This window comes from Lactuca saligna, chromosome 5, assembly GCF_052625555.1.
Source record: "Lactuca saligna cultivar CGN05327 chromosome 5, ASM5262555v1, whole genome shotgun sequence".
Classification (NCBI taxonomy): domain Eukaryota; kingdom Viridiplantae; phylum Streptophyta; class Magnoliopsida; order Asterales; family Asteraceae; genus Lactuca; species Lactuca saligna.
Window position 1 is genome coordinate 111,964,894 of NC_136421.1, and position 25,907 is coordinate 111,990,800.

Below are 25,907 nucleotides of genomic sequence, written 5' to 3' on the forward strand. Positions count from 1 at the left end.
AGACAGTACTCCGACTGTAAGCGAATAACAAAGTTTATACAACACCCCGGCTGTGAGTGACCAAAATCGACATAGTCCAAATCATCATATCTTATGAGGTTTTCAACATGATCATATTAGAAATACTTGTTATAATTTACACTTTCGTAACTATTAAAGTATGTGTGAACTAAACAATATCATAATCGGTGTACTTCTTATTTATCACAACACTTTGTATATATATTTGAAAGTCCAAACAGCAAGATAAATCAAAAAGGGCAATTTTGTCCATGTTTTTAGAAAAATCATCGTAATTCGAAATCTGGATCCGTAAACTCTCAAAATTTATAAAATGAGTCTAATTTGTCCATAATTTTTATCCTGAGCTTAAGTGGTTCCTAACCTGAGTGAAAATGCTAATTTTTACAGACAGGTCCGAAAATGTTCTGAAATGATAGATAGTTTTGTAAAAATCATTATAAATTGTAGAAAAATCGTATGAATGCGTGAAAGTAGTCCTTGGAAAGGTATAAACCTGAACTACTTCCATATTGTACAGTTTTGAAATCCATTGACTTTAAGGAGGGAAAAACAGTCCGTGAGCAGACCATAACTTTACTGTGAAAAGTTGAAATTTGAGTTTAGATATGTTTAGTGACATAACTTGTATTTTTAGTTAGTAAAGCCTTTAAATCTTTCAACTATAATTTTTTTTAGTGGGTATTCTCCCCCAAAACTTGTAAAACATTAAAAAAAAAAAAAGGCTGTAGAAAACTCACTTTAGTTGCGTGTCGTTATCGGGTTCAAAGATGTCGAGATGTTCCCGGTTTCTCGAAGGCTCGTGATGGAAGTATTCTTTGGGAGGACTTAACATAGATGATGACAAATTGAGTTAGACATTATAACAAGTTATTTATGACACCTTGTGGGTCATTTTTAAGATGTAAAACATAAGTAAAAGTTTTATGTATACCTTTGTTCTAATACTATCACAAAAGATTGTTATATCATGAGTTGAACACCATCTTTCTAGGCATCATGGAAGAGGTTGTCATGGGATTTGTGTCACGTAAAAATGGCTTCAAATGGGTTGTTATAATCTCAAAAATGGCAGCAATATGAAGGTTTTTAGGAGCTTATTTGGTACCTGGAATTCAGCAACTATTTGTGTGTGTAGGTTCTCGAAAATTCAGCAACTAAAGAGTGTATTTGGGTGATTAAATCAAGTAACAAACAAGGAAAAAGGGGCTGTGATTAAGCCATCATTTTGGCTTATGGACCTGATTAAACTTGAAGGAAAAAGGTGGTGATGGGGATGGTTTGAAGGGAGAAAAGGCAAGAGGGACAACAACCTTTTCTGTTCTTGATTTGTTGTCCAAACCGACAGGGCAATAGCTCCTCTCTTGCTCTCGTTTTCTGCTGGGAAATGAGTGAGGGAGGGGCTGAATTTGGGAGTGATCTTGAATGGCTAATTAGTTTTAATGTATGGGTTATAAGAAGGTAAAAATAGAGGATATGGGGAGGAGATCTCGTAAGTTATTAAGGTGAGAAGAAGAGAGGAATCAAATTGTGATATCTTTGAAAGATTACTTCTTGATATTTCATTATTAGATCAAGATTTTCTTGTCTCACTAGTTAATTGAGAAGTGTAGTTTGGTTCCAAGGAAACAAGAACTTAGAATATGAGAGGCAAAGTGAAGTAACGAGATTTAGAATGGTAGTTTGGTCATAGTTACTTGCATGTGCCTTCATGATCATTTCTTATGTTAGAATTATACTCTTGGCTTTTTAAGTTATTCCTTGCATGTACATGTATATCTAGCTAGGATTTGGTAATTCAAACAATATGTGGGTAAGAGAGGAAATTGGAATATTACAATTTGTTTATTTGTGTACATTCCATATTACTTGATATCTTATTCCCTGCGCACTCTCTTCTCATTTGGAAATGGTTCCCTTTTAATATTCCTTTAAAGTATCTATATAATAGGTTTTTATTTTTAAACATATCCCACATATATACTCACATACGCAATCAGTTTGCTCTTAATTATATATCTAGTTTTCATATAATATGTGTTTTATGATTACACTTATACACATAGTTTTTAAATACTAAGACATTTGCAATTGTTCTAGACATATATATGTAAAGATATATATATATATATATATATATATATATATATATATATATATATATATATATATATATAATATTTCAATTTGAAGTTATAATGGCGTAACCGTTTTAGATTTTTGTTATTCAATTTTTTTTTCGTCACCTTTGCTCATAAACATTTAAGTTTGATACGTTTCAATTTCGTGTATTTGTCCGTTGATAGTATTACACGTCACTTTAATAAAATTTGTCGTTACTAGAAGCCGTGTAATTATAATATTTTGAACACCTAGTTATTAGTCGGTCATTTTCAAGAACCCGGTTCTAGTTCAACTTCTAAAATAATATCATTATTCGACAAATTCCTAGATCATGAAATTTCCTCACATTATTATCAAACTTGTAACAAATTTTCTTAACATTTTTAGATAATATATTATTCATTATTTATTATTAATATAGATCGTCGTACAAAAGTCTATATTTTTGCCAATTGTTACATATTCTTTCAGAAAAAGTGTCAAAATTTGAATAAAAATATAAAACATGAATTTTTAGAAAGATTAAAAAGTACCTGCAGAGCCATCTGTGAATGAGTTGTGTGGACACTCGAATTGTAGTAGATTTCCAAAAAGAAAATAGAAAAAGAAGAACGGGATATACCCTTTTCCTACCTGGCCTGGGTCAATAAGTTGCACAATCCAGACAAAAACCTGTGTATCATGGTAAGGTAGAGCACATAAAATCAATTCATCAATGTTGTATACATGAATCCTGCTGAATAAAATGTAGAATAGCACAATAACTGACATGTTGACATACGAAAATGTGAAATGACATGAAAAAGTGAAGCTTGAATGGTAATACATACTTGTATCTACGGATTAGATATATGAGTGTCCTTAGTGCTGAAGGTAGCTTAAAATGTCCGGACAGCAGCCTCAAATAAGTTCTCGATCCAATTCTCTACTCTTATCAAATCTAGACCACCTCAACTTAAAGTTACCTGTTGCAAGTGAAATTTGTGCCACCATGACACTCCCCTTTCCACTTTTCAGGAATTGGTCTTAGGCCTTCATCATTGAAGCTCTCCGACTCTGGCCATATTCCACTGTCTATGACACCAATAATCGTGTTGCTCTCACCCATGGGACTTCGTTCAATTGTTATTGGAAATCCAATGAATTCCCACGACCTCGTTGTCTGGAGGTGCAACTTTTGACATGGGAATACGGAGACGGTCCCTTCATAACTTGCATTTAATTAGGGTTTTAGCCAATCTTAGCAAAGCATATACTATATATATATATATATATATATATGTGTGTGTGTGTGTGTGTATGTGTATCTACATCCACAATTAGTCAATTATATATAAAAGTTCATGTGGATTGTATCGAGTTCTTGTTTTCACAGTTTATGATGTCGTTTTGATGTATCTCAAATTTTGTGTGGTTAAGAAATTTTGATTGATGGAAAAAAGTAGTCGTACAAACGCACTCTCAGTGAATTAATTAAGAGGTTGTGTACGATCAATACTAACATTGAACCATTGTAACTGTTTTGGAAAATGTTTCTCATTTGTTTTGTTGCCTTCTTGTTTCTTAATTTTGTATAATTATTTTGTCAATTTTATGTGATTAATTTGTCTGTTACTTGTATTTTTGTTTTATGATAAAATCTGAAAGCAAGAAGGAAATCTAAATGAAGCAAAATCTAGTCATTGATACTTACTAGCCAACTTTCGTTTTTCTTCTTGGGAGAGATAGGCAGCAAATCTATTAAAGCTTCTTTGGTAACTCCTTATCAGGGCTTTGCTTGCAAACCTGGTCCCATTTAAAGATATAAACAAATCATATTTGTGGTTTCAAAAATGAAAATGCAATTCAAAGAAATACCTAGGGCTAGTAATATTTTTCAAGATTTCAAAGTGATGCAAAGAAGGTGAATATTCTCCTTCTGGAAGAAATCATGTAGGCGATAAAAACCTGCAGAAAAGATTAATTTGCATTAGAATCAGGACTTAAACCCAAGTTAAATTGTATATTTTGTTCTTATCATGTGGAAAACGATGTGTATATCGTGTGATCAGTTGGAGTTTGGGTTCTTAGTTTTTTTAGCTTTAAGTCAAAAAGAAAGACCTACATTAAGTGTTTTCTATAAACGATATCTAAAAAAGGACGATAAAATTGGGGAAAATTCAAGTAAAAAACAAACGAGGGAAATTTGTAAAATTGATACAACTTAATGGGAAAGACTTTTCTATTAAGTAAAAAGAAACACTCATATATAGCATTCATGTCCCTATTAAGTTAAAAAAAAAAAAAAAAAAAAAAAAAAAAAAAAAAAAAAAAAAAAAAAAAAAAAAAAAAAAAAAAAAAAAAAAACAGACAGAACCTTAGCTAGGTCAAAAGGGTCGAGTTTTACTTCAATAAACATATGATGAAAGGGGCAAAAGATGTGGATCCTACACAAAAAAGTATAAATCTATCAAGAACCAACATGACAAAAACAAAAAATTAAACATGAGACACTACAATACCGATGTCTTTCCACCTAAGAGAGTTCCTAATTTTTTTTTTCGTCTTTTTAGTGTGCTCATCACTTTTTTATGAAGACAACAGATACATATGTACAGGAAAGTTAAATTCCAAGTCAAAGCAACAAACAACTCAAATTGGAGAAGAGTTCAAATGTGACAAATTTATGTTAGATCACCTCCACAAGCTCTTTCTCCACATTATCATACTCAGAATTTCCAGGATCATCCTTCAAAAGCTTCCTAACTTGATTGTTAATGTAGATTTATGTGTATTAATTACTGAATAATCTTAGTTATTGTAAATCCCTGAATGTTAGGTAGAATCCCTGATTTACAGGAATTAACATTGATTGTACAGCTAGGATATCCTCTGTAATCAGCCTATAAATAGGCATTTTTTCTGTTGAAAAATAAATCAATTCATTCCAAAAGCTTCATGGTATCAGAGCATTAGAAGCCTCTTTTTCACCTTCATCTCTTCCAACAATCTTTGTTCTAGCCTTCTCTTTCTTCAACAGAACTCATGGCTCATGAAAAAAGCAGTCTCACATCAGATGCTTCTTCACATCCTTCTACCATCAATAACCTCAACATCTCTGGTTCATCCTCTCACGGTAATGAAGCCGTATCTCTTGTTACCAGTCACAAGTTTAATGGCCATAACTTTCTTCAATGGTCACAATCTGTGATGATGTATATTGGTGGAAAAAGAAAGGAGGAATATCTTACTGGAGAGATTGAGACTCCAAAATCAGATGATCCAAAGTACAAAACATGGAAGTCTGATAATCACATGATTAAGTCATGGATGATTAATTCTATGAATAATGATATAGGAGAAAACTTTCTTCTATATCCGACTGCAAAAGAACTTTGGGATGCTGTCAAAGAATCCTACTCCAGTTCTGAAAATACATCAGAACTTTTCGAAATTGAAGCCGCCCTCTATGACCTCCGCCAAGACGATACCTCTGTCACACAATACTTTAACACTCTTACTCGGTATTGGCAGCAGCTAGATCTATTTGAAACCTATTCCTGGAAGTGTACTGATGACACTACTCTATACCGGAATATCGTTGAGAAAAGGAGAACTTTCAAGTTTCTTCATGGACTCAATAAAGAACTTGATGCAGTCAGGAGTAGGATCATGAGTATCAAGCCTCTTCCTCATGTTAAGGAAGCATTCTTAGAGGTTCGACAGGAAGAGAGTAGGAAAAAGGTCATGCTTGGTGCTTCCCCTAATCCATCAACTCAAGATTCATCTGCTCTTGCTACCCGGGGACAACAGAAGGGATGACCATGGTGTGAACATTGTCGTAAATCTGGACATTATCGAGAAACATGTTGGAAACTTCATGGAAAACCTGCTGATTGGAAACCAAAATCATGGAAAGAAAAAGAAACTCATGGAAATGTGGCCATTACTCCTTCAAGTGTTGTTGAAGGAAAAGGGGACACATCAAACTCATCTCCTTTCACCAAAGAACAATTGGAGGCACTTCAGAAAATTTTAAGTCAGTCCATTCAACCAAACACCACTCCCGGTATAGGGTTGTTGACCACTAAAGGTAACCATTCACTAGCCCTTATGATCAGTAAAAAGCATATTAACCCTTGGATTCTTGATTTTGGAGCATCAGATCATATGATAGGAAATCCGAGCATTGTTTCTGAGTTTCATGCAAGTTCAAAACATCACACAGTAAAAATTGCAAATGGAACATCCTCCAAAGTTGCGGGTGTGGGTTCAGTCAAAATAAACCCAAATCTAACCCTCAAATTTGTTCTTTATGTACCCAAGTTGGAATATAATTTACTATCTATTCGTAAAATTACACGTGAACTCAATTGTGTGGCTAAGTTTTACCCAGATATTTGTGTGTTTCAGGACCTGGTTTCGGGGAAGATGATTGGCCGTGCTAAGACGTGTTATGGGCTCTATGTCTTACAAGATGACGCTCTTTCTGTCGGGACATCTCAACAATTTAGCTTGTTCTCTTTAAATAAACAGTCTCGTTCCAATAAAGATAGTGATATCATGTTGTGGCACTATCGTCTCGGTCATCCGAATTTTTGGTATTTGTCAAAAATGTTTCCCTCATTGTTTATTAATAAAAGTCCTGACTCTCTTTGCTGTGAAATTTGCCAACTCGCAAAACATACTCGAAACACTTATCATAGTATACCCTACACACCTTCCAAACCATTTTTATTAATTCATAGCGACGTGTGGGGTCCCTCACGAGTTAAGACTATAACCGAACAAAAATGGTTTGTCTCTTTTATCGACGATCACACTAGGTTAACCTGGGTGTATCTCATGAATTCCAAATCAGAAGTGAGTGAAATTTTTAAAAACTTTCATTCTATGATTCAAACTCAATCTCACTCCAAGATTCAAATCCTTAAGACGGATAACGGCAAAGAATTCTTCAACTCTATTCTTAGCCCTTATCTCACTCAACACGGCATCCTACACTTAAGCTCCTGTGTAGACACCCCTCAGCAAAATGGAATTGCTGAAAGAAAAAATCGGCATCTCCTTGAAGTTGCTCGATCGCTCATGTTTTCTACTCAAGTTCCTAAAGACTTTTGGGGTGAAGCTATTCTCACAGCCACCTACCTTATAAACCGAATGTCCTCACGGGTTCTTAACTTGCAAACTCCATGTCAATCTGTCCTGAAGTTATTTCCTCATACAAAATTCATCAGTCTTTTTGATCCTAAAGTCTTTGGCTGCATTGCATTTGTACACAATCAATCTCAGAGTTGTAGCAAGTCAGATCCCAAATCTATTAAGTGTATCTTTATTGGCTATTCATCGCATCAAAAGGGTTACAAATGTTATTCTCCAGCAACACGAAAAATATACAACTCTATGGATGTTACCTTCTTTGAAAATCATTCCTACTACAAATCTGAGCTTCAGGGGGAGAATATAAACGAATCTCATCTTTGGGACTCTATTCCTAGTGTTGATACTTTATCTCCAGATACCGATCAAAGTTCCCATACTCAACCCTCTGGTGTTCACGATGAGAGTCCTTTTATTTCAAATCCAGCCATGGAAAACTCTTCCCATCCTCCATTCATGGATCCATCTCCTTGCCAAGAACCAACTGGAAAAGAAAAAGAAATTCTTGTCTATACACGAAGGAAGCAACCAGGCAAAGACATAGAGCACACAACACATCTTGAGGACTACCACGAATCTGAACCAGGTCAATCAGGTAATTCTAAACATGATAATGTTGATCACAACGATGATTTAGATATACCTATTGCTTTGCGAAAAGGGGTTTGTGCATGTACAGAACATCCAATTGGCAACTTTGTGTCCTATAAAACATTGTCACCATCCTATCAAGCCTTCGCCTCTGTTGTTGATAGCATACAAATTCCTCACACAATTCAGGAGGCATTGGCTGATTCTCAATGGAAAGAAGCTGTACAAAATGAGATTAATGCTCTGGTGAAAAACAATACATGAACACTTACCAATTTACCACCTGGAAAGAAAACAATTGGTTGCAAGTGGGTTTTCTCTGTTAAACACAAGGCTGATGGGAGCATTGAGAGATTTAAAGCTCGCCTTGTTGCTAAAGGCTTCACTCAATCCTACGGGATTGACTATCAAGAGATGTTTGCTCCTGTTGCTAAGCTTAATATTGTTCGTGTACTGCTATCCCTTGCTGCAAATAAAGATTGGGCCATACATCAACTCGACATAAAAAATGCATTCTTGAACGGTGACCTTGAAGAAGAAGTTTATATGAATATTCCACCGGGCTTCGAGAACTCCTTGAACAGAGAAAAGGTTTGCAAACTCAAGAAGTCCCTATATGGTCTTAAACAATCCCCACGAGCATGGTTTGGAAGATTTACCAAGTCAATCATTCAAAATGGGTACACTCAATGTCAAGCTGATCACATTTTATTTGTCAGATTTTCATCCGATAAAAGGATATCTATCCTAATTGTTTATGTGGATGACATCATTATGACCGGTGATTATGTGGAAGAGATAGAAAGATTGAAACACTTCTTATCTAGGGAATTCGAGATCAAAGATCTTGGAAATCTTAGATATTTTCTGGGCATGGAAATTGCTCGATCAAAACTCGGTATCTTTATTTCCCAACGTAAGTATGTCCTAGATTTACTAAAAGAAACAAAGATGCTTGGATGCAAACCAGCCTCAACTCCTATGGACTCCAACAAAAAGGTTGGATCAGTAATTGACAGCCCACCTACAGATAGGGGGAGATACCAACGATTAGTGGGACGCTTGATCTACCTATCACATACACGGCCTGACATTGGTTTCGCAGTTAGTGTTGTCAGCCAGTTTATTAACAATCCTACTGAAGAACACATGGAGGCTGTTACGAGAATTCTTAGGTACCTCAAGATGAATCCAGGAAAAGGTCTACTATTCAAGAAAAATAGCACCAAAGAGATTAACATCTATACCGATGCAGATTGGGCTGGAGGTGCAACTCATGGAAGGAGTACTTCAGGATACTGCTCTTATGTTTGGGGTAATCTAGTGACATGGAGAAGCAAGAAACAATCTGTGGTCTTTAGAAGTACAGCAGAATCAGAGTTGAGAGCATTGGCTTTAGGTATTTGTGAAGGAATCTGGCTAAAAAGACTATTGGTGGAATTAGGACTCTTTACAGGAGGTTCTATAAAAATGTTTTGTGATAATCAAGCTGCAATTAACATTGCTAAGAATCCTGTCCATCATGAAAAGACAAAACATGTTGAGTTAGATCGACATTTCATCACTGAGAAGATTGAAAATGCTACAATTCAAGCCATTTATACTCCATCAAGACTTCAAATAGATGATATTCTCACCAAGGCCCTTACAAGGAATGTCTTTGATAAACTAGTATGCAAGCTGGGAATGTTTGACATAAATAACCCAGCTTGATGGGGAGTGTAGATTTATGTGTATTAATTACTGAATAATCTTAGTTATTGTAAATCCCTGAATGTTAGGTAGAATCCCTGATTTACAGGAATTAACATTGATTGTACAGCTAGGATATCCTCTGTAATCAGCCTATAAATAGGCATTTTTTTTCTGTTGAAAAATATATCAATTCATTCCAAAAGCTTCAGTTAACAAGGAGTTCTTGCAAGTTAGTACATAGTGTATGACATTTATTCAGAGTGAAAATGAAAAATGATCTTTGTTTTCTTGAGGAAGAAACTAAAAACAAAGAAAATACACATAGCTTCTGCTAGTATTGAGCTTGGAACAACAACCTACAGTTTCAGATAGTTAATAGGATACCAACTGGATATGAGGGTATTCATGTCTTTTGTTACACATGACAGGACTGGAAACTAGACTACACAAGCTTTCTAGGACTACTGAGGGCATTCAATACAAAAAATTGTAACTTTTGTCCAGTTGACTTTGGTCTTTGACTTAGTCAATGCATGGTTGACTATTCTTGGAAGAAAAAAAAATATACCCTTTATCATTCTCATCAACATATGTTTTCAATTTCAGTGTCATATATCTTATCAGTCATTATTCATCCTTAAACTAACCTGTACTGAACACATTATTACAAGTTTTTTGTTTGGAAGGATTCCACAAGCTCTAATGCAACTTCAAATTTATCATTTAGTTGTCTAAGAACTTGACCAAGTTCAATTTCTTCTGGTGTAGACTGTTTTTGAAGCTGCCAACAGTAACAAAAACATAAAAACTAAAAGGCGAGATGGGATTTGCAAATAAATAAATAAATAAATAAAAGAATTGGTATCTCACAGATTTTGGCCAATGAGAGCTCTGAAGCAAGAAAATAATTTCTTCAATGTGTTCCCTGTTCTTCCACATGTTTTCATCTAGTTTGTGTGGTGGTTGGGACTCTGCTTCTTGAACCAATAATCTTTCCCCTGAAACATATCGATTTATAAGTAATAAAATGGAAAACTACAACATCATGGATACATAATCTAATAATATAAATCAAGATCTAACAAAATTAGAATATAACTAAGGGGGCAATTGGTTCATAGGATTTTGTGGGATTTGGACTTCAACTCCATTCCAATCCCAATTCCCATGTTTGATTGCAAATAAAAAAGGAATTGACTGGACAAACTTTTTAGGTTTACTCACAGTCCAATAATCCTTACCCTTAAGTTCTTTCCCTGAACCATAGTCTTCTGAACTCCCCAGTCCATAACTCTGATGTTGGGGAGCAAAAAAAATGAGTTTAAGAGATTAGGGAACAAAAATGGAGTTAACTTTCCCGAACATTAAATTGATTGCACATTTGAACTTAACTATTTTCATGAAATTGGAGAACAAAAAAATGAGTTTAAGAGATTAAATGGTAATATAAGATAGGGAAATCAAAGAAATGTGAAAGACCTGGGAAAACAATCGAGGGCTTCAGTATCAGTAGGAGGATCAATGTTGAGGTCATCTAGCACTATTATTTTTGGGGGATGCGGTCTTGACAGCGCTTTAAAGCTCTCTTCCTGAGTCTGATAGGATCATGTAATATTTCTCCAAGATACTGAATGAAATCTCGAAAATGAAAGCACCTTTAAGAAAATGGCGGACACATATGATCTTGATAGCAAAGATGATTGAAGGGGGGTGGATTGGTCAGAGTTATAAGATCTCTTGTGGTAGGGCGACAATGAACAAATGAAACGAGCCCTAAAAAATACAGAACTGAGGGAGCGCAATATCCAACAACAAATATGTATATATATATATATATATATATATATATATATATATATATATATATATATATATATGGTTCTCTATAAGTCAAAATTGATGTTGGGTTTGCGATTTGAGACTAACAAACTAGTCAATCGTGTTCTTGAATTCGTCATGTAGAAAGAGGAAGAGAAAGATGAAAATGAAGGTAGATCAGAACAAGGCAGGTCTTTTGATTTTTTTTAGTAGTGTTAGCTAATAAAACCACCGAAGCCTTGTTATATGATGAACTTGGAATGATTGAAACAGAAGAGGGTAGTGATGCATAAAAGAAAATCCCCAAATTTAATAGTAAATATGCATCCAATCGGACGAACTCATACATCATCGGAATCATTAGAAGCGTTATCCAGAAACACATACTCAGCATTTTAGTGAACTATCGATCTAAATCAAAATGGAAGAGAATGTTGCTTAATTTTTTATTGATAACTATAAAGAAGAAGAAGAAGAAGACGAAGGCCCTACGGCTTTTTCTTGCTAATTGGAAGAGGCGGGGGGGTTAATTTTTGGGATTCAATAGGCGGGTGAAATCCCGCCTTAAATACGCGTGTTTTATTAAAATGTTATAAAGCGACACATTTAGAAGACGCACATTTTATAAAGGTGCCTCCCGCATTTCCTTTTTTTTCTTTTCTGACACTAATTTTAGGGGCACGCAAAAATGCGTGTCCTCTATTCTTCAAATTTTGCAAAACTAACATTATTTTATAGGGCACGCACAAATGCGCGTCCTCTATCAGCGAGTGTTATTGTTTGCGCGTCATTAAAGGGCTGTTTTCTAGTAGTGATGTTTAGCATCGTGTACCAGAAATGTATCCAGGAAAATTATTATCTTTAGCCAATAAAGGTTGAAGTTGAGCGCCCCTGCTTAAGCATGTAGGGTTTTGAGTGAGAAAAAAGTGAGTACATGTAAAAAAAAATAAAAAAAAAATAATACAAGAAAAGTGTGAAGAATTTTTGGAGCATCAAAGTTAAATCCGAAGAGCAAAAATTCAAAAGTTGAAGATATCAAAAATCAAACAACAAGGTGGTGAATTCAAGAAAATTAAAGATCAAATGTCAAAGAAATGAAGGATTCAAAAAGAGCTCCATAGTGGTATCCAAAAGTTGTAATTTTTCCTAGATTATATATGCTTGGGTTGCTCAACCAAAAATACCTTGAGGTTAAAAGGTTTTCTGGGGAAGGATTCGGAGGGATGCATAAAATGAGCATTGTTCGGAAAAAGTGGGCAAATGTTTATGAGGATTGTGAGTATTTGGAGTATGGGGGGTTATTAGGAAATTTTAGACACAAATGCATGCGTTGCGATCTTGGCATAATGGTTGGGTTCGATTGGAGTTTTCCTACGCGATTCTAATATGCTAAAATTTAATTTTGCTTGGGGGCAACCAAAAGTCAAGTGTGGGGTATTTTGATATTTTCATAATTAGACATATGTTTAGCATATATTTTTATTCATTTTTAGCTAATTATATGCATAATATGGACAAATGGTGCTTAATAATGCTGAAATTATGTTTTCAGTCCAAGAGACAACTTTGGAGCAAAAAGGAGCAATTAGAGACCAAAGGATGAAGAAAAAGGAAGTATAATACATCTACTCGGCAAGTCCACACTTATTCTCGGCGAGTTCGTGAGAAGGTTCCCGAAGAAAAGTCAAAAATCCTTGTCGTACACGGATTCCATGCAGCTACTCGGCGAGTCCACGACCTACTTGCCGAGTACCCCCTATTTTGTGATAACTATAAATAGAGCCTCTTAATCCGGATTAAAGACTTTTCTGGCTTCCTTGGAAAGAGAGCAACGACTGAAGAAACCTTTGAAGACCTGAAGAACCCTGGTCTTTGATCTTTTGAAGCTTGGAAGCGAATTAGGTTATATTTTCCACGTAATCTCGGATTGCATGATGTTTAGTTTAATTGATTCCGTTTTTAAGCTTGTTTATCTTGTAATCATGAGCTAAAACTCGGATAGCTTCTGTTTAGGAAGAACCTAATTACTCCTATGGTTTAATTGATATTTTAGTTAATTGTTTATTGGTGATTTCATTAAATTAAGTTTGTTAAAGAACCTTATGTATTGATTACATCTATTTTCTATTAGTTGGAAGACAATTAAGCTGCATGAACATCTCTTAATTGTTAACCTCATATGTTTATGTGATTACTTTATCATATGACTAGGAATAATGAACATGAAACTAGAATTAATAAGAGAATATGTAAATTAATGTGTAAGCTTGTTTGAGAAACCAGCAAACAAGAGGTTAATTGAATCACCCACTTGATTAACCAATTACAAATCTTATTTAATCCAAATAATTGAACTATGGAATTAATTAGTGTAAACAATTGGCCACTGTGTGAATTAATTAATTATCTAAGGTTTAGCATTAGTGAATATGAACCTAACCACTATAGTTGGTAGCCAATAACAATTAACATATTACTTGACTATAAAAACAACCATAGGAGTGAATTGGTTGGACCTAAACAGAAGCTCTTTATTAAAATTTGGTGAATTTTTACTTGATAATTCTTAGTTAAAACTAGTGTTAGGTGTTAGTTTAAGTTGCTAGTCTTGTAAAACTAGAGAAAAAACTTTTACTCTTATTAATTACTTAGTTAAAATTAGTTATTAGTTTAATTTTCGTTCCCTGAGTTCGACACTCTACTTACTCATCTATACCACTTAAAGACAGGTTCACGGCCTTTGTTTGCTAAATTTATAACTAAAAAGTAGGATTAAAACCAGTGCATTAAACACACATCAACACTTATCCCCTAAAGATTTATTCTGTAATGATTATTTATGATTTTACTTTGATGTTTTAAGAATACTCATACTCTAATTGTCTTTTGAGATAATGTATGAATGGTTTTGACTTATTTAAAATAAAAATTTTACTCGGTATTTTTCGCACGTTACACTATGCTTAAAGAATTATGGTTGTTGCATCTAGAAGACGATGATGTTTCTGTAAGTGTGGATGAAGAAGACGAGTTTTCAAACATGGCCACTCCATGCTTGTGAATTTTGATTTTAAGGAAGACAAAGAGATGAACTAAGTGTTATGTTATGGACTGGGAGATTTTTGTAGGACCTTCTTGTACTCTGTAGCCTTTACGAAACATATTGTAAAAAAGCAAATATTTATTAAAGGAAAAATGCTACTGTATGGTTACTCGGGTTGACGACGCTTAACATCGCTTGCTCTCCCATTTAAAAACTCATTAGGTGGCGGCAACTGTCATGTTTCACTGCCGTCGTGACCCAATAACTCGCTTCAATCTCAGTCACTTTCTCCCTCTAACTATTTCTCTTTATATTCTCATTGGGGAAGAACAAACACAGTCGCATGAGGTTTTCAAGATGAGATCGAATGGGTACCCGATGAGAGGACTTTCGATTGACAAATTCTCAAAGAGGATCGAATGGGTATCGAAAAAAAAAAGACTTTGTGGGGAGGTTGGTGTCGTAGGAGGGGAGGATTAGAACAAATGAGGGTGTCGCCAAAGAAGGATGTGTAAAGACAAAGAAGAGGCATGGTGTGAAGGAGACTACTAAATGACTTATCTAGGGTTATTATGAGTTTATAAAAAAAATAAAAAAAATTATTATATCCATGTGTAAATGACAATGTCTATATGTCGACACGTGACCCCAAAAAATATATAAAAGTTTAATGTAAAATGTCCCATCATCAAAATAACCGACTCTTCCTGCATGAAATCATGGAATAGTTTGATAGAAAAACTTAGGGGGTGTTTGGATTAGATTTTTAGCTTATTTGTGGTGGGAATAAACAATAAGCAATAAGCATGAGAAGGGATGCTTATTAAAATTAACTTATTTAGCCTAATAAGTTAAATTTTATCCAAACATTTAAATTAACTTATTGTGGAAATAAGCAATAAGCTTCTTTTTTTTTCCTATCCAAACACCCCCTTACCTCTTTTGTAAAAATAAAAAATTAACCACAAAACGTAGTTATGTGTTTTTCCTTCTTTTTATAGATTTGTTGGGCTAAAGCATGTGGCCTCTCTCTGTATGCTCGGCCCAAGATGTTAATATGGCTGTAGCATGGGAGAAATAGGTGTTTGGTATCATCTTTAACCTCGAACCTCCACTGTGCAATAGTGTAATTTGGTGGGTGCTAATTTCTATTTGCTATTGCTAAGCTGAGATCCTGAAAGGGATGGCCCAATTGGAATAAGGTTTTGTTTCAGTGAGTGAATCGATTTCTATTCTATTCTCTGAGCTCTCGACTCTTGTTCACGAACACCACCCACGAAAGACAAGAAACCACACAGGGTTTTAGAAGATGCAGCGATTCAAATCCTTATCAGCACTCAGACGTTCGTTTCAGAGGCAGTCTCACAGTTGCTACTCCACCATTTCTGCTCAACGCGACAACTACCCTCAACACCACCGTTTTGAAGAAGATGTATCTCTCTCCCTCTCTTGCTATTTCAACTTTTTAATTCTCATTTTAACTTACACTTGTTGTATTTCTGCAATGATTTTTTTTGTGCAATTACAGGTTTTAGTGGAAGGAAGAGCTTTCTCGAGAGCTGCCATACTCAATAGACCATCTCAACTCAATGCTATTACTACATCTATGGTTTCATCCTCTTTCTCTCTTTCCTTTTCCTTCCTTCCAAGCAAAAATTTAGGATCATAGAGTAGAGTCGTGGCAAACTTTTGGGGATTTTTCTAGCTTTTGTTGGAAAATTGGAAGAACTGCATTCCTATCATTTGCAAAATACTTGTTACATTGCTGATTGAGAACCTTGATCCATATATGAATCTCATGCGTTGCCTTGTCCTCAATGATTTTTTTTTTTCACTGAGCAATGTTTAGATGCTCTAACATTGTTCAAATTTTGAATGTAGGCTGGTCGATTACAAAGACTTTATGAGTCGTGGGAGGATAACTCACAAATTGGATTTGTCATGATGAAGGTATTCCATGTTCCACTGAGATTTTTTCCTTCTTTATGTTAGGGTTTGTATCTCTAAATGTCATTTGGATTTCTTGAAGGGTAGTGGTAGGGCATTTTGTTCTGGTGCAGACATGGTAACCATCTATCGATTACTTCAAGAAGGTGTGCATCACTCTTTTATCTTCTTTTACATTTTCAAATGCTTAATAGTTTTCTTGCTAACTTGCTACTTGTATTATAAACAGGCAATGTTACTGAGTGCAAAGAACTTTTCAGGACATTGTATCAGTTTATATACCTTTTAGGAACATATTTAAAGCCAAATGTGAGTATTCGATTGTCTTCTTCTTCTTCTTCTTCTTCTTCTTTTTCTCTCTTTGTTAAGACTATTTGATCATTGAGTATTGATGATTTAACAGTTGGCTATCTTGGATGGTATCACAATGGGTGGTGGTGCAGGAATTGGTGTTCCTGGAATGTTTAGGATTGCAACTGACAAAACGGTGTGCATTGCTACCTCTCTAAAATTAAATTATTGACTAATTTACCCTTGAATTAACCTCACTAAATGAATTGCAGGTTTTTGCAACTCCTGAAGTTCAAATGGGATTCCATCCAGATGCAGGGGCTTCATTTTATCTTTCTCGTCTCCCTGGTTATTTAGGTTGCAATCCAACTCTTAATTCATTATTTTTTATTTTTATCATTTCCAAGAATAAAATATTCTTAATCCTTGGGAATTTTAAATCCTAATTCTGTTTTTCTTGTGTTTTTGTAGGTGAATTCTTGGCTTTGACTGGTGAAAAGCTGAATGGAGCTGAACTTGTTGCATGTGGCATTGCTACACATTATTCACTAAGTGGGGTATGTAGTTTCATCTAATTTTTTACATTTGTTGGCAGATTTAATTTTGAATAAGAATATGATGATTTGTAATTTATTTATTCATTCTTACAGAAACTTGCATGGATTGAAGAACGCCTTGGTCAACTCATGACAGATGACCCTTCTGTCATATCAGATTCTCTTGCTCAATATGGTGATCTTGTTTATGTAGATAAAACCAGTGTTCTTCACAAGTAATTTTCTATTAATTCCACTCTCCATCTGCCATTTCTCTTTTACTTGAAACATGGTTTGCATGATTCGTGTTAGTTGCAAAAATTGGCAAAAAAAAAAGTGAAACATTGTTGCATAAGTAATACATATTTAATTATGTAAGATTAAGTGGCAGCTTGTATTACACTCATAATTTAATCATTACTAAATTATTAATTTAACCTTTGATTGGTGTTTTCAGGATCGAAAGAATTGATAAATATTTTTGTCATGACACTGTTGAGGAAATTGTGGATGCTTTAGTAAGTTCTCCCTCCTTCCCTTTAAGTGCCATCATTTTCTCAAATGTTTTTTAAATATCATTTATCATTTATCAATAATAAAAAAGAAACAGAAGTGGCATAACATGTATGATTATTATGCAGAAAGAAGCAGAGTCGCATGATGAATTATGTTCAACAGCCTTAAAGAAACTGAAGGAAGCCTCTCCTTTGAGCTTAAAGATCACTTTGCAATCTGTGAGTGACCTAATCAACCTTTTTTTTTTTTTTGGGTAAATTTTCTTTTAAATTAAAATGTGGTGAAATAAATAAATAAGTAATAAATGCAGATAAGGGAAGGAAGATTCCAGCCTCTTGATCAGTGTTTGGGTCGTGAATATCGTACATCTTTGCATTGCATCTCCAAACAGGTTTCTGGAGACTTCTCTGAGGTATGTATGAGTGAGTATGACTTAATGGACTTATTCCCCCTTAAGCTTTTTGATAACTTAATAGAGAAAGTCTTTCTCTCATTCATTGTGTAGGGAATTCGTGCAAGATTAGTTGACAAAGATTTTGCGCCCAAGGTACCCTTTTGTGTTCTTTAAGTATTAACATCCCTTGTGAAATATGATTTTAAAAATTTTCTTTTTTCTTGGATTTGACAGTGGGATATTCCAAATTTGGAAGCGGTGACCAAGGACATGGTGGACTCATATTTTGCACCACTTCCTACTTCTGAGCCTGAACTAAACTTGCCCACAGCCTTGAGAGAGCCTTTCATGTGAACTTTCTAGGTTTATCAGAGGAATGACAATTATGACCTTCCTACCATAAAAAGTCCATTTTTGGCAAAAGTTTCGAGCTTTTAGTTGTGTTGATTTTGGTTTGTTAGATTGCCAAGTATTATTGACGTGTAATTTAGATATTAGTTTAATTTACGCGAAGTATGATTGATTACACAGTTAGAAACCAAGGGATGCAAGTAATGGCAAGTTTTACCATGCTAAAGTTGGTAAAGTCAATGTTTTTGGCTTTCAATTGCAAAAAGAAAATGAAAGACGAGATTGGGTGTTTTGAATAATACATGAATTTTTTTTAGATGTGTGTATTTTGAGTTAATGTTCAATGCATGTGTTTGCATTTGCATGGTCTTGACCTTGACAATGCCTTCTACCATCAATCATGGGAGAAAATTCAAGAAATGTCGCAAAATAGCTAGTTAGTTGTTTGGCAAAGTTAATTGTAAGCATTTGAGATATATAAAATTTCATAAAAGGCATGCAAATAAAAGACTGATTTTTTAAAAACAATCTAGTAATTTTGTTACAATACGCAGGAGCTTTTCTTTACACATGTTACCTGAAATAGTTTTTCAATCAAGAGCTTTTGTTCTAAAATAACCTTTAAGCTTCGTGTACGCTCAAACTAAAACTAAGGGTTTTTTTTTTTTTTTTTTTTTAGTTCAAGTTTTTTATAAAGCTAAAAACTCTGAAGAACTCTGGACATACCCCGAGATCAACATCACTTAAATTGTAAATGTGTTCCACCTAAGAATGTGGAATGGGGACATATTTTAGATTTATCATCCGTACAAAAGATGTGAATTCGCTTTTTCATTGAAATTAGTTTTAAAAAGCTCTCATGCAATCCTATCAAGTCTTGTCACATGTAACAAACAAACACTGACATTAAGTTCTACAAAAGTTTCAATACTGAACACATCAATCCTTGGGTCTCGATCATTACTTAAGATAGGGCATTGCAAAACATAACATTTTTGTACTATATTTTGACAAATTTAAACTTCAACTTCATCTAAAAAGAAACCAATTACCCAAAAAAGCAAAACAATACTTGATAGTTGATGAAACTCGCCCTCAAATCACTTGTTTGCACAAAATACATAAATACTTTTCTCATCCTCATGATCGAAGTAGTCCTAAAAGTTTGTCTGGCCTTTATAGCAAGTAATGTAATGATTACAAGACATGTCACTTTGTAGAGAGCTTTTCCAATCTTATAGAATGTGACAAAACTGTTACAAACCTTATAACAAAAAGGGAACAACATATACATATGCAAAGGCAAAGAAATCAATATAGATTCATAGTTTTTTTTTCTTATATACGCACGCAAGCATAACCTTATAAGCCAAATTAAGTGTAGACAAACACAATCAACCAAACAGCATTAGTAGTCTTTGCAACAATAATTACACTTTTAGCTTCACAGAGCAATTAGTATACATACTAGTTAGTTTATCACACTTAAGCAGTTCTCCCATGTACCATATTTAGAGCTGAAAGTACCACCACCAGTTTGCTGAGTATATTCAGAGATAACAGCACGTGCACAAATATCCCAAGTCCTTGCAATTTCTTTAAGTGACATCGGTTGTGACAGGCTTCTCAGAGATATACTGAACCTTGATTTCACCTTCACTGATAGATCCTCATACTCCTCGCTGCAATCACAAAGGCCAAATACGTAATTAACTCCTAATTTATATGATAATAGTAATATGTAACCCATAATTAAAATAAATCTGTTATTACCTGATTTCCATGGGAAACTTATCCAAGAGTATCGGGGAACAATTCGGATAATTTGCAGGAACGAGCAATCGTAGAGGTTGAATAGGTGACTGTTATGAGATTCAACAAAACAATTTTTAGATAATTAAATTTAAAAAAAGAAGTAGGTTGCTATTATGAGACAATGCGCACCATTTGGGCAGAAGCATATTGGGAGTTTAAGTTGGAACCGAGAGCTACTGCATTGAACGAGCATTTAACCACGGTTCCGTCAACATCCTCCGTGCTAATATCCACCACAGTGTCTATGAGTCCTCGGTTTATCTCCTTTATTTCACCCAAAAGGGAGTGGTTTGTCTGTAACATTACAGAAGATGAAATTTTAGGGTTAGATACGAGAAATTGCAACAAACTTTTATTATAGCATGCTACTTTGATTTCTTCGTATTACAACATTGTACTTTGAAAAATCTGTGCAGCTATAGAAATGTCATTGAAATACAAACTGTTTTTCACTGCTATAATTAGGTTTGATTTTTCAAAGTATAATACTAAAACTGGGTAGATTTTCTTAAGTACAATGCTTTCATAAAAAAATAAAAAATGAAACAAGGATGCTATAAGTATACAATACTACACAAAAACAAAAGTAAATTGCTATTCCGTGCACTTATCCCTCTACCTTTTACATCAATGGTTTTCTGTCTACTAAATCCTGGCTTCCTCAAAGTTAAAAAACCACCATCGATGCCAACTTACTATTTATGTCACAAATCAAGTTGATATGGACTGAGAAAGATGGGATTCACCACATTCAATTCCATTCTTCCATTTTTTTTTTTATTAAAAGACCAAAATACCCTCATTGTATACATCAAGCAGAAAGTGGGGAAAAAAATTAGTACCTCAATCCGTGGCCTTTTGACTGCAACATTGGAAGGCATTGCAGTTGTAAAGCATTTCATCTTCTTCCTGATGGGATTGGAATTGGAATTGGAAGTGGAAGTGGTTCCATCTTGAGTGGCAAAAGATGTTTCTTGAAGATGACATTTTGTCATGGCAACCAAATCCTCACCAACTGCAGCTTTTGATCTGTTAACTGGTGCTGATCCTGTAATCCTATCAATCATACTCACAACCGAACCAATGTCACTAACAGAAGCACTCAATGCATTCGATGAAATTGATTTCACCTGTCAACCAAACAATTACAGAATAGTTTTACAGTCTCTCAAAAACATTACATATTTTTGCAGTTTACAAACTTACCACTTTGAGTAACCTCTCAATAGGCTGTTCTGCAGCACTAGACTTAGCAATCGAACCATTCCCATCCGGACTAGTAAACTCAGCCGATATGCCAGGTGTCCCAATAGCAAGAGATTGACTAGTCAACACTGCCTGCCCATGTCCATTGTTGGCAACATTAGTTGAGTTGGCAGATTGCATAGTTTTAAACATATTTTGTCCCTCAATCTGTGGGGACACGCCACCTGGAATTAACTGAGTTGAAAACAGACTGCCACCTGGCATCATTTGTTGTTGTCTGAGTTTCATATCACCACCACCATCATGAAGCTGAGTCGTCTGGTTAACTTGGTTTCCTTCTGGTTGTCTGAACTGCTGCTGTTGTTGTTGTTGCATGAGTTGTTGTTTCTGAAGGAACTGTTGCTGCATTTGGCGATTTTGAAATTGCTTCAGATGTTGGCTTCGAAGAAGCTGTTGTTGTTGTTGTTGTTGTTTAATATGAAGCATGATTGTGTTCACCTGTAGGGTACCTATTGCCCCATCAGACACCATTGAATTTATGTTCACTTGTTGGGCCCCACTCCCACTCACCGAGTCAAGTATTGAACTCATCCCTGTCTGTTGAGAATTTGAAGTTGAACCCCCAGATAGAGAAGTTTGCTGTAGATGGACTGTTTGCATTTGGGAAGTCATTGGGTTTTCGTGTGTTTGTTGTGATTGTGATTGTGATTGCATATGTGGTGGTTGTGGTTGTGTGGGGACGGGTTTCCGGTGATTTGAGGTGATGATATGGACGATTTGCTTCTCATAAATACTAAGTTTGTCTTTATAGTTGACTAAAATGTTGTGCTTTTGGATTTGTAAGAATGCCATGAAACGTTCCAACATGTTTTTGAATATTCTCAGCTTCTCAAGTTGCTCGTTCTTTGGCTGCTGAGGAAGAGAATCGTGCTGGAAAACAAAATTTTTTGTTAAATGCAAGAAATAGCAATGTACTTTTACTGATTGATTTATTAGAGCAATGTCAATGAAATATAAAGCAATTTTCACTGATATAATTGGAGTAAATTTTCAAAGTATAATGTCCTAAATTAGGTCCCTTAACAAGTGAAAAGCACAATGGGACTACAACAAAACCATAAAGATATGTATATGAGCCACTACTAACTTACCTGTTGCAATTTGACAAGAATTTTATGGTGCATGTCATTCAAATCTAGTAGATACAGGTCCTTCATAGCTTTTATCTGTAATCAAAATAAAAACAAATTTGGAGTAACTGAAAATTACACTACAGATGCAAATCCCTTGTAGATTTTATCTGATCTGAATTCTAAAAGATATGTAATCTCATATACAATACCTTTCGATACACTTCCTCCTGCCAATCTCCATCATTTTCATTTCCTGTCTGAGCTGTCCAATATAACGATGCAACAAAAAATTTAAAATCTGCATACTATTAGCTCATTGCAATTTGCAACAAACAAAAAAGTTTTTTTTTTTAAAAAAAAAGTGGCTGAAGGATACCTATCCCATTATGTGACACCAAAGGATTTATGTTTACTTGTTGGGCAGCAGTCCCATTCACTGAATTTTGCTGTAGAGAACCATTCATACTGATATTTTGTTGCACAGAATGCATATGTGGTGGTGGAGGAAGTGGCTGTGGTGGTGGCTGCTGAGTGGCGGCAGGTTTCCGGAGGTTTGAGGTGATGATATGGATGATCTGCTTCTCGTAAGTACTCAGTTTGTCTTTATAGTTGACTAAAATGTTGTGCTTTTGGATTTGTAAGAATGCCATGAAACGCTCCAACATGTTTTTGAATGATTTCAGCTTCTCAAGTTGCTCATTATTTGATTGCTGAGGAAGAGAATCATGCTGGAAAACAGTGTCTTTCGTCAAATTAAAATACAAAAAAGATTGTCTTTAAAAGTTAAGTGCTTTTATTGATTTGTTTATCATATAGCATTGATCCTACTTTCATTTCATAAAATAGGTCTCAGGTTCAATCCTATCCATATGGGTGAGGTATAGTGGTATACCCTTTTTTTTACTTTCAGTTTTTCCTATTATAGCATTATACTTTAAAAAATATACCCAATGAGAAGGAAAATAAACATACAATTATATAATAAAGTAGATTTTTCAAAGAGCCTAAATAACACTGTTTATCACCACCATGTAGCAAAAATAAGGGGGGGTATGGAACTTACCTGCTGCAATTTGCGAACAACTTTCTGGTGCATGTCATTCAAATCTTGTAGATAAAGATCCTTCATAATTTTTATCTGAAATCACAAGGAATATAGAAAAGATTTGGTTACTTGTAGAGATTTTATGTTGTAAACAATCATGATGCAAACTGTGATATCAGATACTTCCCCTTTCTTGAATGAATTGTAATTTCGTATACTGTACCTTTTCGTAAACTTCCTCTTGCCAGTCTTCACCATTTGTGGAATCTAATGATGCTACAAAAGAGTTATAAATTTCTTTATGATTGGAATGTAAGTGAATACATTATATAATGCAAAGTCTATTAAAAGTACCTGGATCTGAGTTGTTTACACTATTAGCATCTGGCATGGGATTTTGTGATCTGGTTTCGATAGTCAATATCTTGAAACATGTCTTCCGCATATAATCAGACTGCAAACCAAATGAGTTACATGATTTAGATTGCGAAGTACCTTACAACATATGGCAAACATGATTTCACTTTAATGGAAGTATTTATTTATTTAATAAATACTTCCATCTTGACATAATGACTCCTGTAAAATCTTCATTACACTAAGCAAAAGCAAAAACTACAAAAATAAAGAATATCAACAAATAGAAAATACAACAAACCTGACTTGTTGCAGTGGCATAAATCTTCTCTTCAAAACTCACAGCTACTTTCCTAAGCTCCTGTAGCCCCTCATCTCCAGAGACCTGAAGGTGCATCTTCATGGCATCCAATCTATGTAAAATTAGCATTTTTCAGTCAAAAGATGAAAGTATTTACAAGATATTTCAGGTTAAAATCATGATTTTAGGAATCAAAGAAAGTATATAACCAGCCACATCAAGCAATGTAAGTGAAATTGCTATTTTTTGGATAATCCAACAAATATGAGACTATATTTCTACACATAAGGCTACACTATTAACAAAAAAATTCCCAACAGCTAACAACAACATCATCAATGTTAATGGCTGATTTTAAGCAGGTTAGCATAATCAGATTCTTAAAACACACAGAATCATGAAACTTAATAGAAGGATGTAAATACACACATCCTGTTCACCATCCTTTCCCTTAAATCTTCTTGCAGCTCAGCCCTCCAATCACTAGATTCCATAGAGGAGTCGCCAACATCGCCACTTCCACCCTCAGTAAGCCTCCAATTACTCGTATCCATCTCCTATTTGATGATTGATTTCCACTCCTAAAACAGAAGTATATTTGCAACAGTCAGAGGAATGATTTAACAATAATGAGAAAATTCATAAAAGAAGTACTCCTTCCTATTAACATTGGAACCTAGAAGCATGACATACATAACTTGCATGATACTAATTAAAGAAACACTATTCATGAAAAGATCATTCAAATAAGGGTAATTAAGCAATATAATTTGTGTTTTATAACATAGAAGACATCAAAATTGAGAGGCGAGCATATGATCGAAAATTGCAGTAAGAAATACGTAGAGGTTTCGAATTCAGCAATCTACTGTCTACAACTGGTAAGCTTGAAGTTACTGAATGATTTTGTAAAAAGAGTGTCAGCGATTAAAGATTTTGAATTAGGGTTTTGGTACGCAGTGCACAGGTGATCGTTCTTTCTCCCTCTCTATCTGAAAATGATAAATCCAAAACAATTGAAAAGTAAACGATCGAGTATAAGGAAGAGAATGAACTAACTTGAAGGGTAATTGGGTGCTAGGAAGAGTCAGATCGCATTAGGTTACCGGTGACGGAGACGTGAAAGATGATCCTACTTCGACGAGAGACAGTGAACGCAAAACGGAGTCGTAGACGTAGCAGTTGCAAACTTTGGCTTACATGGAATTGGAAAAGATGTAGAGAATGCTCAAACCGCGTAGAACTTTTTCTCATTAAATATAGTTACAACTTACACGATCAAATTTACTTTTACCGCCCACAGTTCAGATAATAAGATGATTGATTCCTTGCGACTTGTGTCACGTGGTTATGGTAATCTTAAAAACCAGAGCTTTTATGAAATAATAAAAACATTTTTTTCTTCTTCAATCTGAATTTTTATTTTCTTTTTGTCCAACTCATACGAAATGTTCTACATTCCATCCAATCATATTATAGAGAAGAACTTAATTGTTGGTTACGTTATATTGTGAGAGAGAGAGGAAAAAAAAAAAAAACCCATGCACCAAACGATTAACCAATTTTAGCTATCTCAAGAAGCTT

At 34.7% G+C, this 25,907-nt stretch overlaps 3 protein-coding genes across 9 annotated transcripts; 2 read left to right on the plus strand and 1 right to left on the minus strand.

Annotated features, from left to right (window-relative positions):
* Positions 1-5,169: 5,169 nt before the first annotated feature.
* LOC145045605 (uncharacterized) lies at positions 5,170-5,946 on the plus strand. Its single transcript, XM_078993930.1, has one exon. The coding sequence runs from the start codon at positions 5,170-5,172 to the stop codon at positions 5,944-5,946; it is 777 nt and encodes a 258-aa protein (XP_078850056.1).
* A 9,596-nt stretch (positions 5,947-15,542) lies between these two features.
* On the plus strand, positions 15,543-18,782 carry LOC144997988 (ATP-dependent caseinolytic (Clp) protease/crotonase family protein). 2 transcript variants are annotated; one of them, XM_078957835.1, is made up of 14 exons: positions 15,543-15,863; positions 15,960-16,040; positions 16,313-16,381; positions 16,461-16,524; positions 16,608-16,687; positions 16,782-16,865; positions 16,942-17,026; positions 17,141-17,226; positions 17,320-17,441; positions 17,663-17,723; positions 17,847-17,939; positions 18,032-18,133; positions 18,227-18,268; positions 18,350-18,782. In XM_078957835.1, exons 1-14 carry the CDS (start codon positions 15,741-15,743, stop codon positions 18,467-18,469), a joined length of 1,212 nt encoding a protein of 403 aa, XP_078813961.1. In that variant the 5' UTR covers positions 15,543-15,740; the 3' UTR covers positions 18,470-18,782. The 2 variants fall into 2 exon arrangements, with proteins under 2 accessions (XP_078813961.1, XP_078813962.1); XM_078957836.1 differs by lacking the exons at positions 15,543-15,863; positions 15,960-16,040 and having other exon boundaries at positions 16,466-16,524.
* A 1,001-nt stretch (positions 18,783-19,783) lies between these two features.
* On the minus strand, positions 19,784-25,558 carry LOC144996952 (mediator of RNA polymerase II transcription subunit 15a-like). Of its 6 annotated transcripts, none has more exons than XM_078956764.1 (15): positions 25,383-25,558; positions 24,753-24,904; positions 24,324-24,435; positions 24,020-24,119; positions 23,889-23,941; positions 23,684-23,758; positions 22,997-23,348; positions 22,830-22,882; positions 22,639-22,713; positions 21,986-22,417; positions 21,488-21,889; positions 21,124-21,411; positions 20,411-20,575; positions 20,240-20,328; positions 19,784-20,148 (listed from the first exon to the last, which is right to left on the minus strand). In XM_078956764.1, exons 2-15 carry the CDS (start codon positions 24,875-24,877, stop codon positions 19,938-19,940), a joined length of 2,532 nt encoding a protein of 843 aa, XP_078812890.1. In that variant the 5' UTR covers positions 24,878-24,904; positions 25,383-25,558; the 3' UTR covers positions 19,784-19,937. The 6 variants fall into 6 exon arrangements, with proteins under 6 accessions (XP_078812890.1, XP_078812886.1, XP_078812889.1 ...); XM_078956760.1 differs by adding an exon at positions 25,280-25,315 and having other exon boundaries at positions 21,488-22,417; positions 25,430-25,555; XM_078956763.1 differs by having other exon boundaries at positions 21,488-22,417; positions 23,889-23,932.
* Between the last annotated feature and the right edge of the window lie 349 nt (positions 25,559-25,907).

Excerpts from the sequence above, each read along its gene's own strand:
- LOC145045605 (XM_078993930.1), top strand. The coding sequence starts at position 5,170 with ATGGCTCATGAAAAAAGCAGTCTCACATCAGATGCTTCTTCACATCCT.
- LOC144997988 (XM_078957835.1), top strand. The coding sequence starts at position 15,741 with ATGCAGCGATTCAAATCCTTATCAGCACTCAGACGTTCGTTTCAGAGG. Across the intron at positions 16,866-16,941 it reads GGATTGCAACTGACAAAACG|GTTTTTGCAACTCCTGAAGT; the intron begins GTGTGCATTGCT and ends AATGAATTGCAG. Across the intron at positions 17,724-17,846 it reads AGGAAATTGTGGATGCTTTA|AAAGAAGCAGAGTCGCATGA; the intron begins GTAAGTTCTCCC and ends ATTATTATGCAG.
- LOC144996952 (XM_078956759.1), bottom strand. The coding sequence starts at position 24,877 with ATGGATACGAGTAATTGGAGGCTTACTGAGGGTGGAAGTGGCGATGTT. Across the intron at positions 24,120-24,323 it reads ATGCCACTGCAACAAGTCAG|TCTGATTATATGCGGAAGAC; the intron begins GTTTGTTGTATT and ends TTTGGTTTGCAG. Across the intron at positions 22,714-22,829 it reads AGGAGGAAGTGTATCGAAAG|ATAAAAGCTATGAAGGACCT; the intron begins GTATTGTATATG and ends TTTTGATTACAG.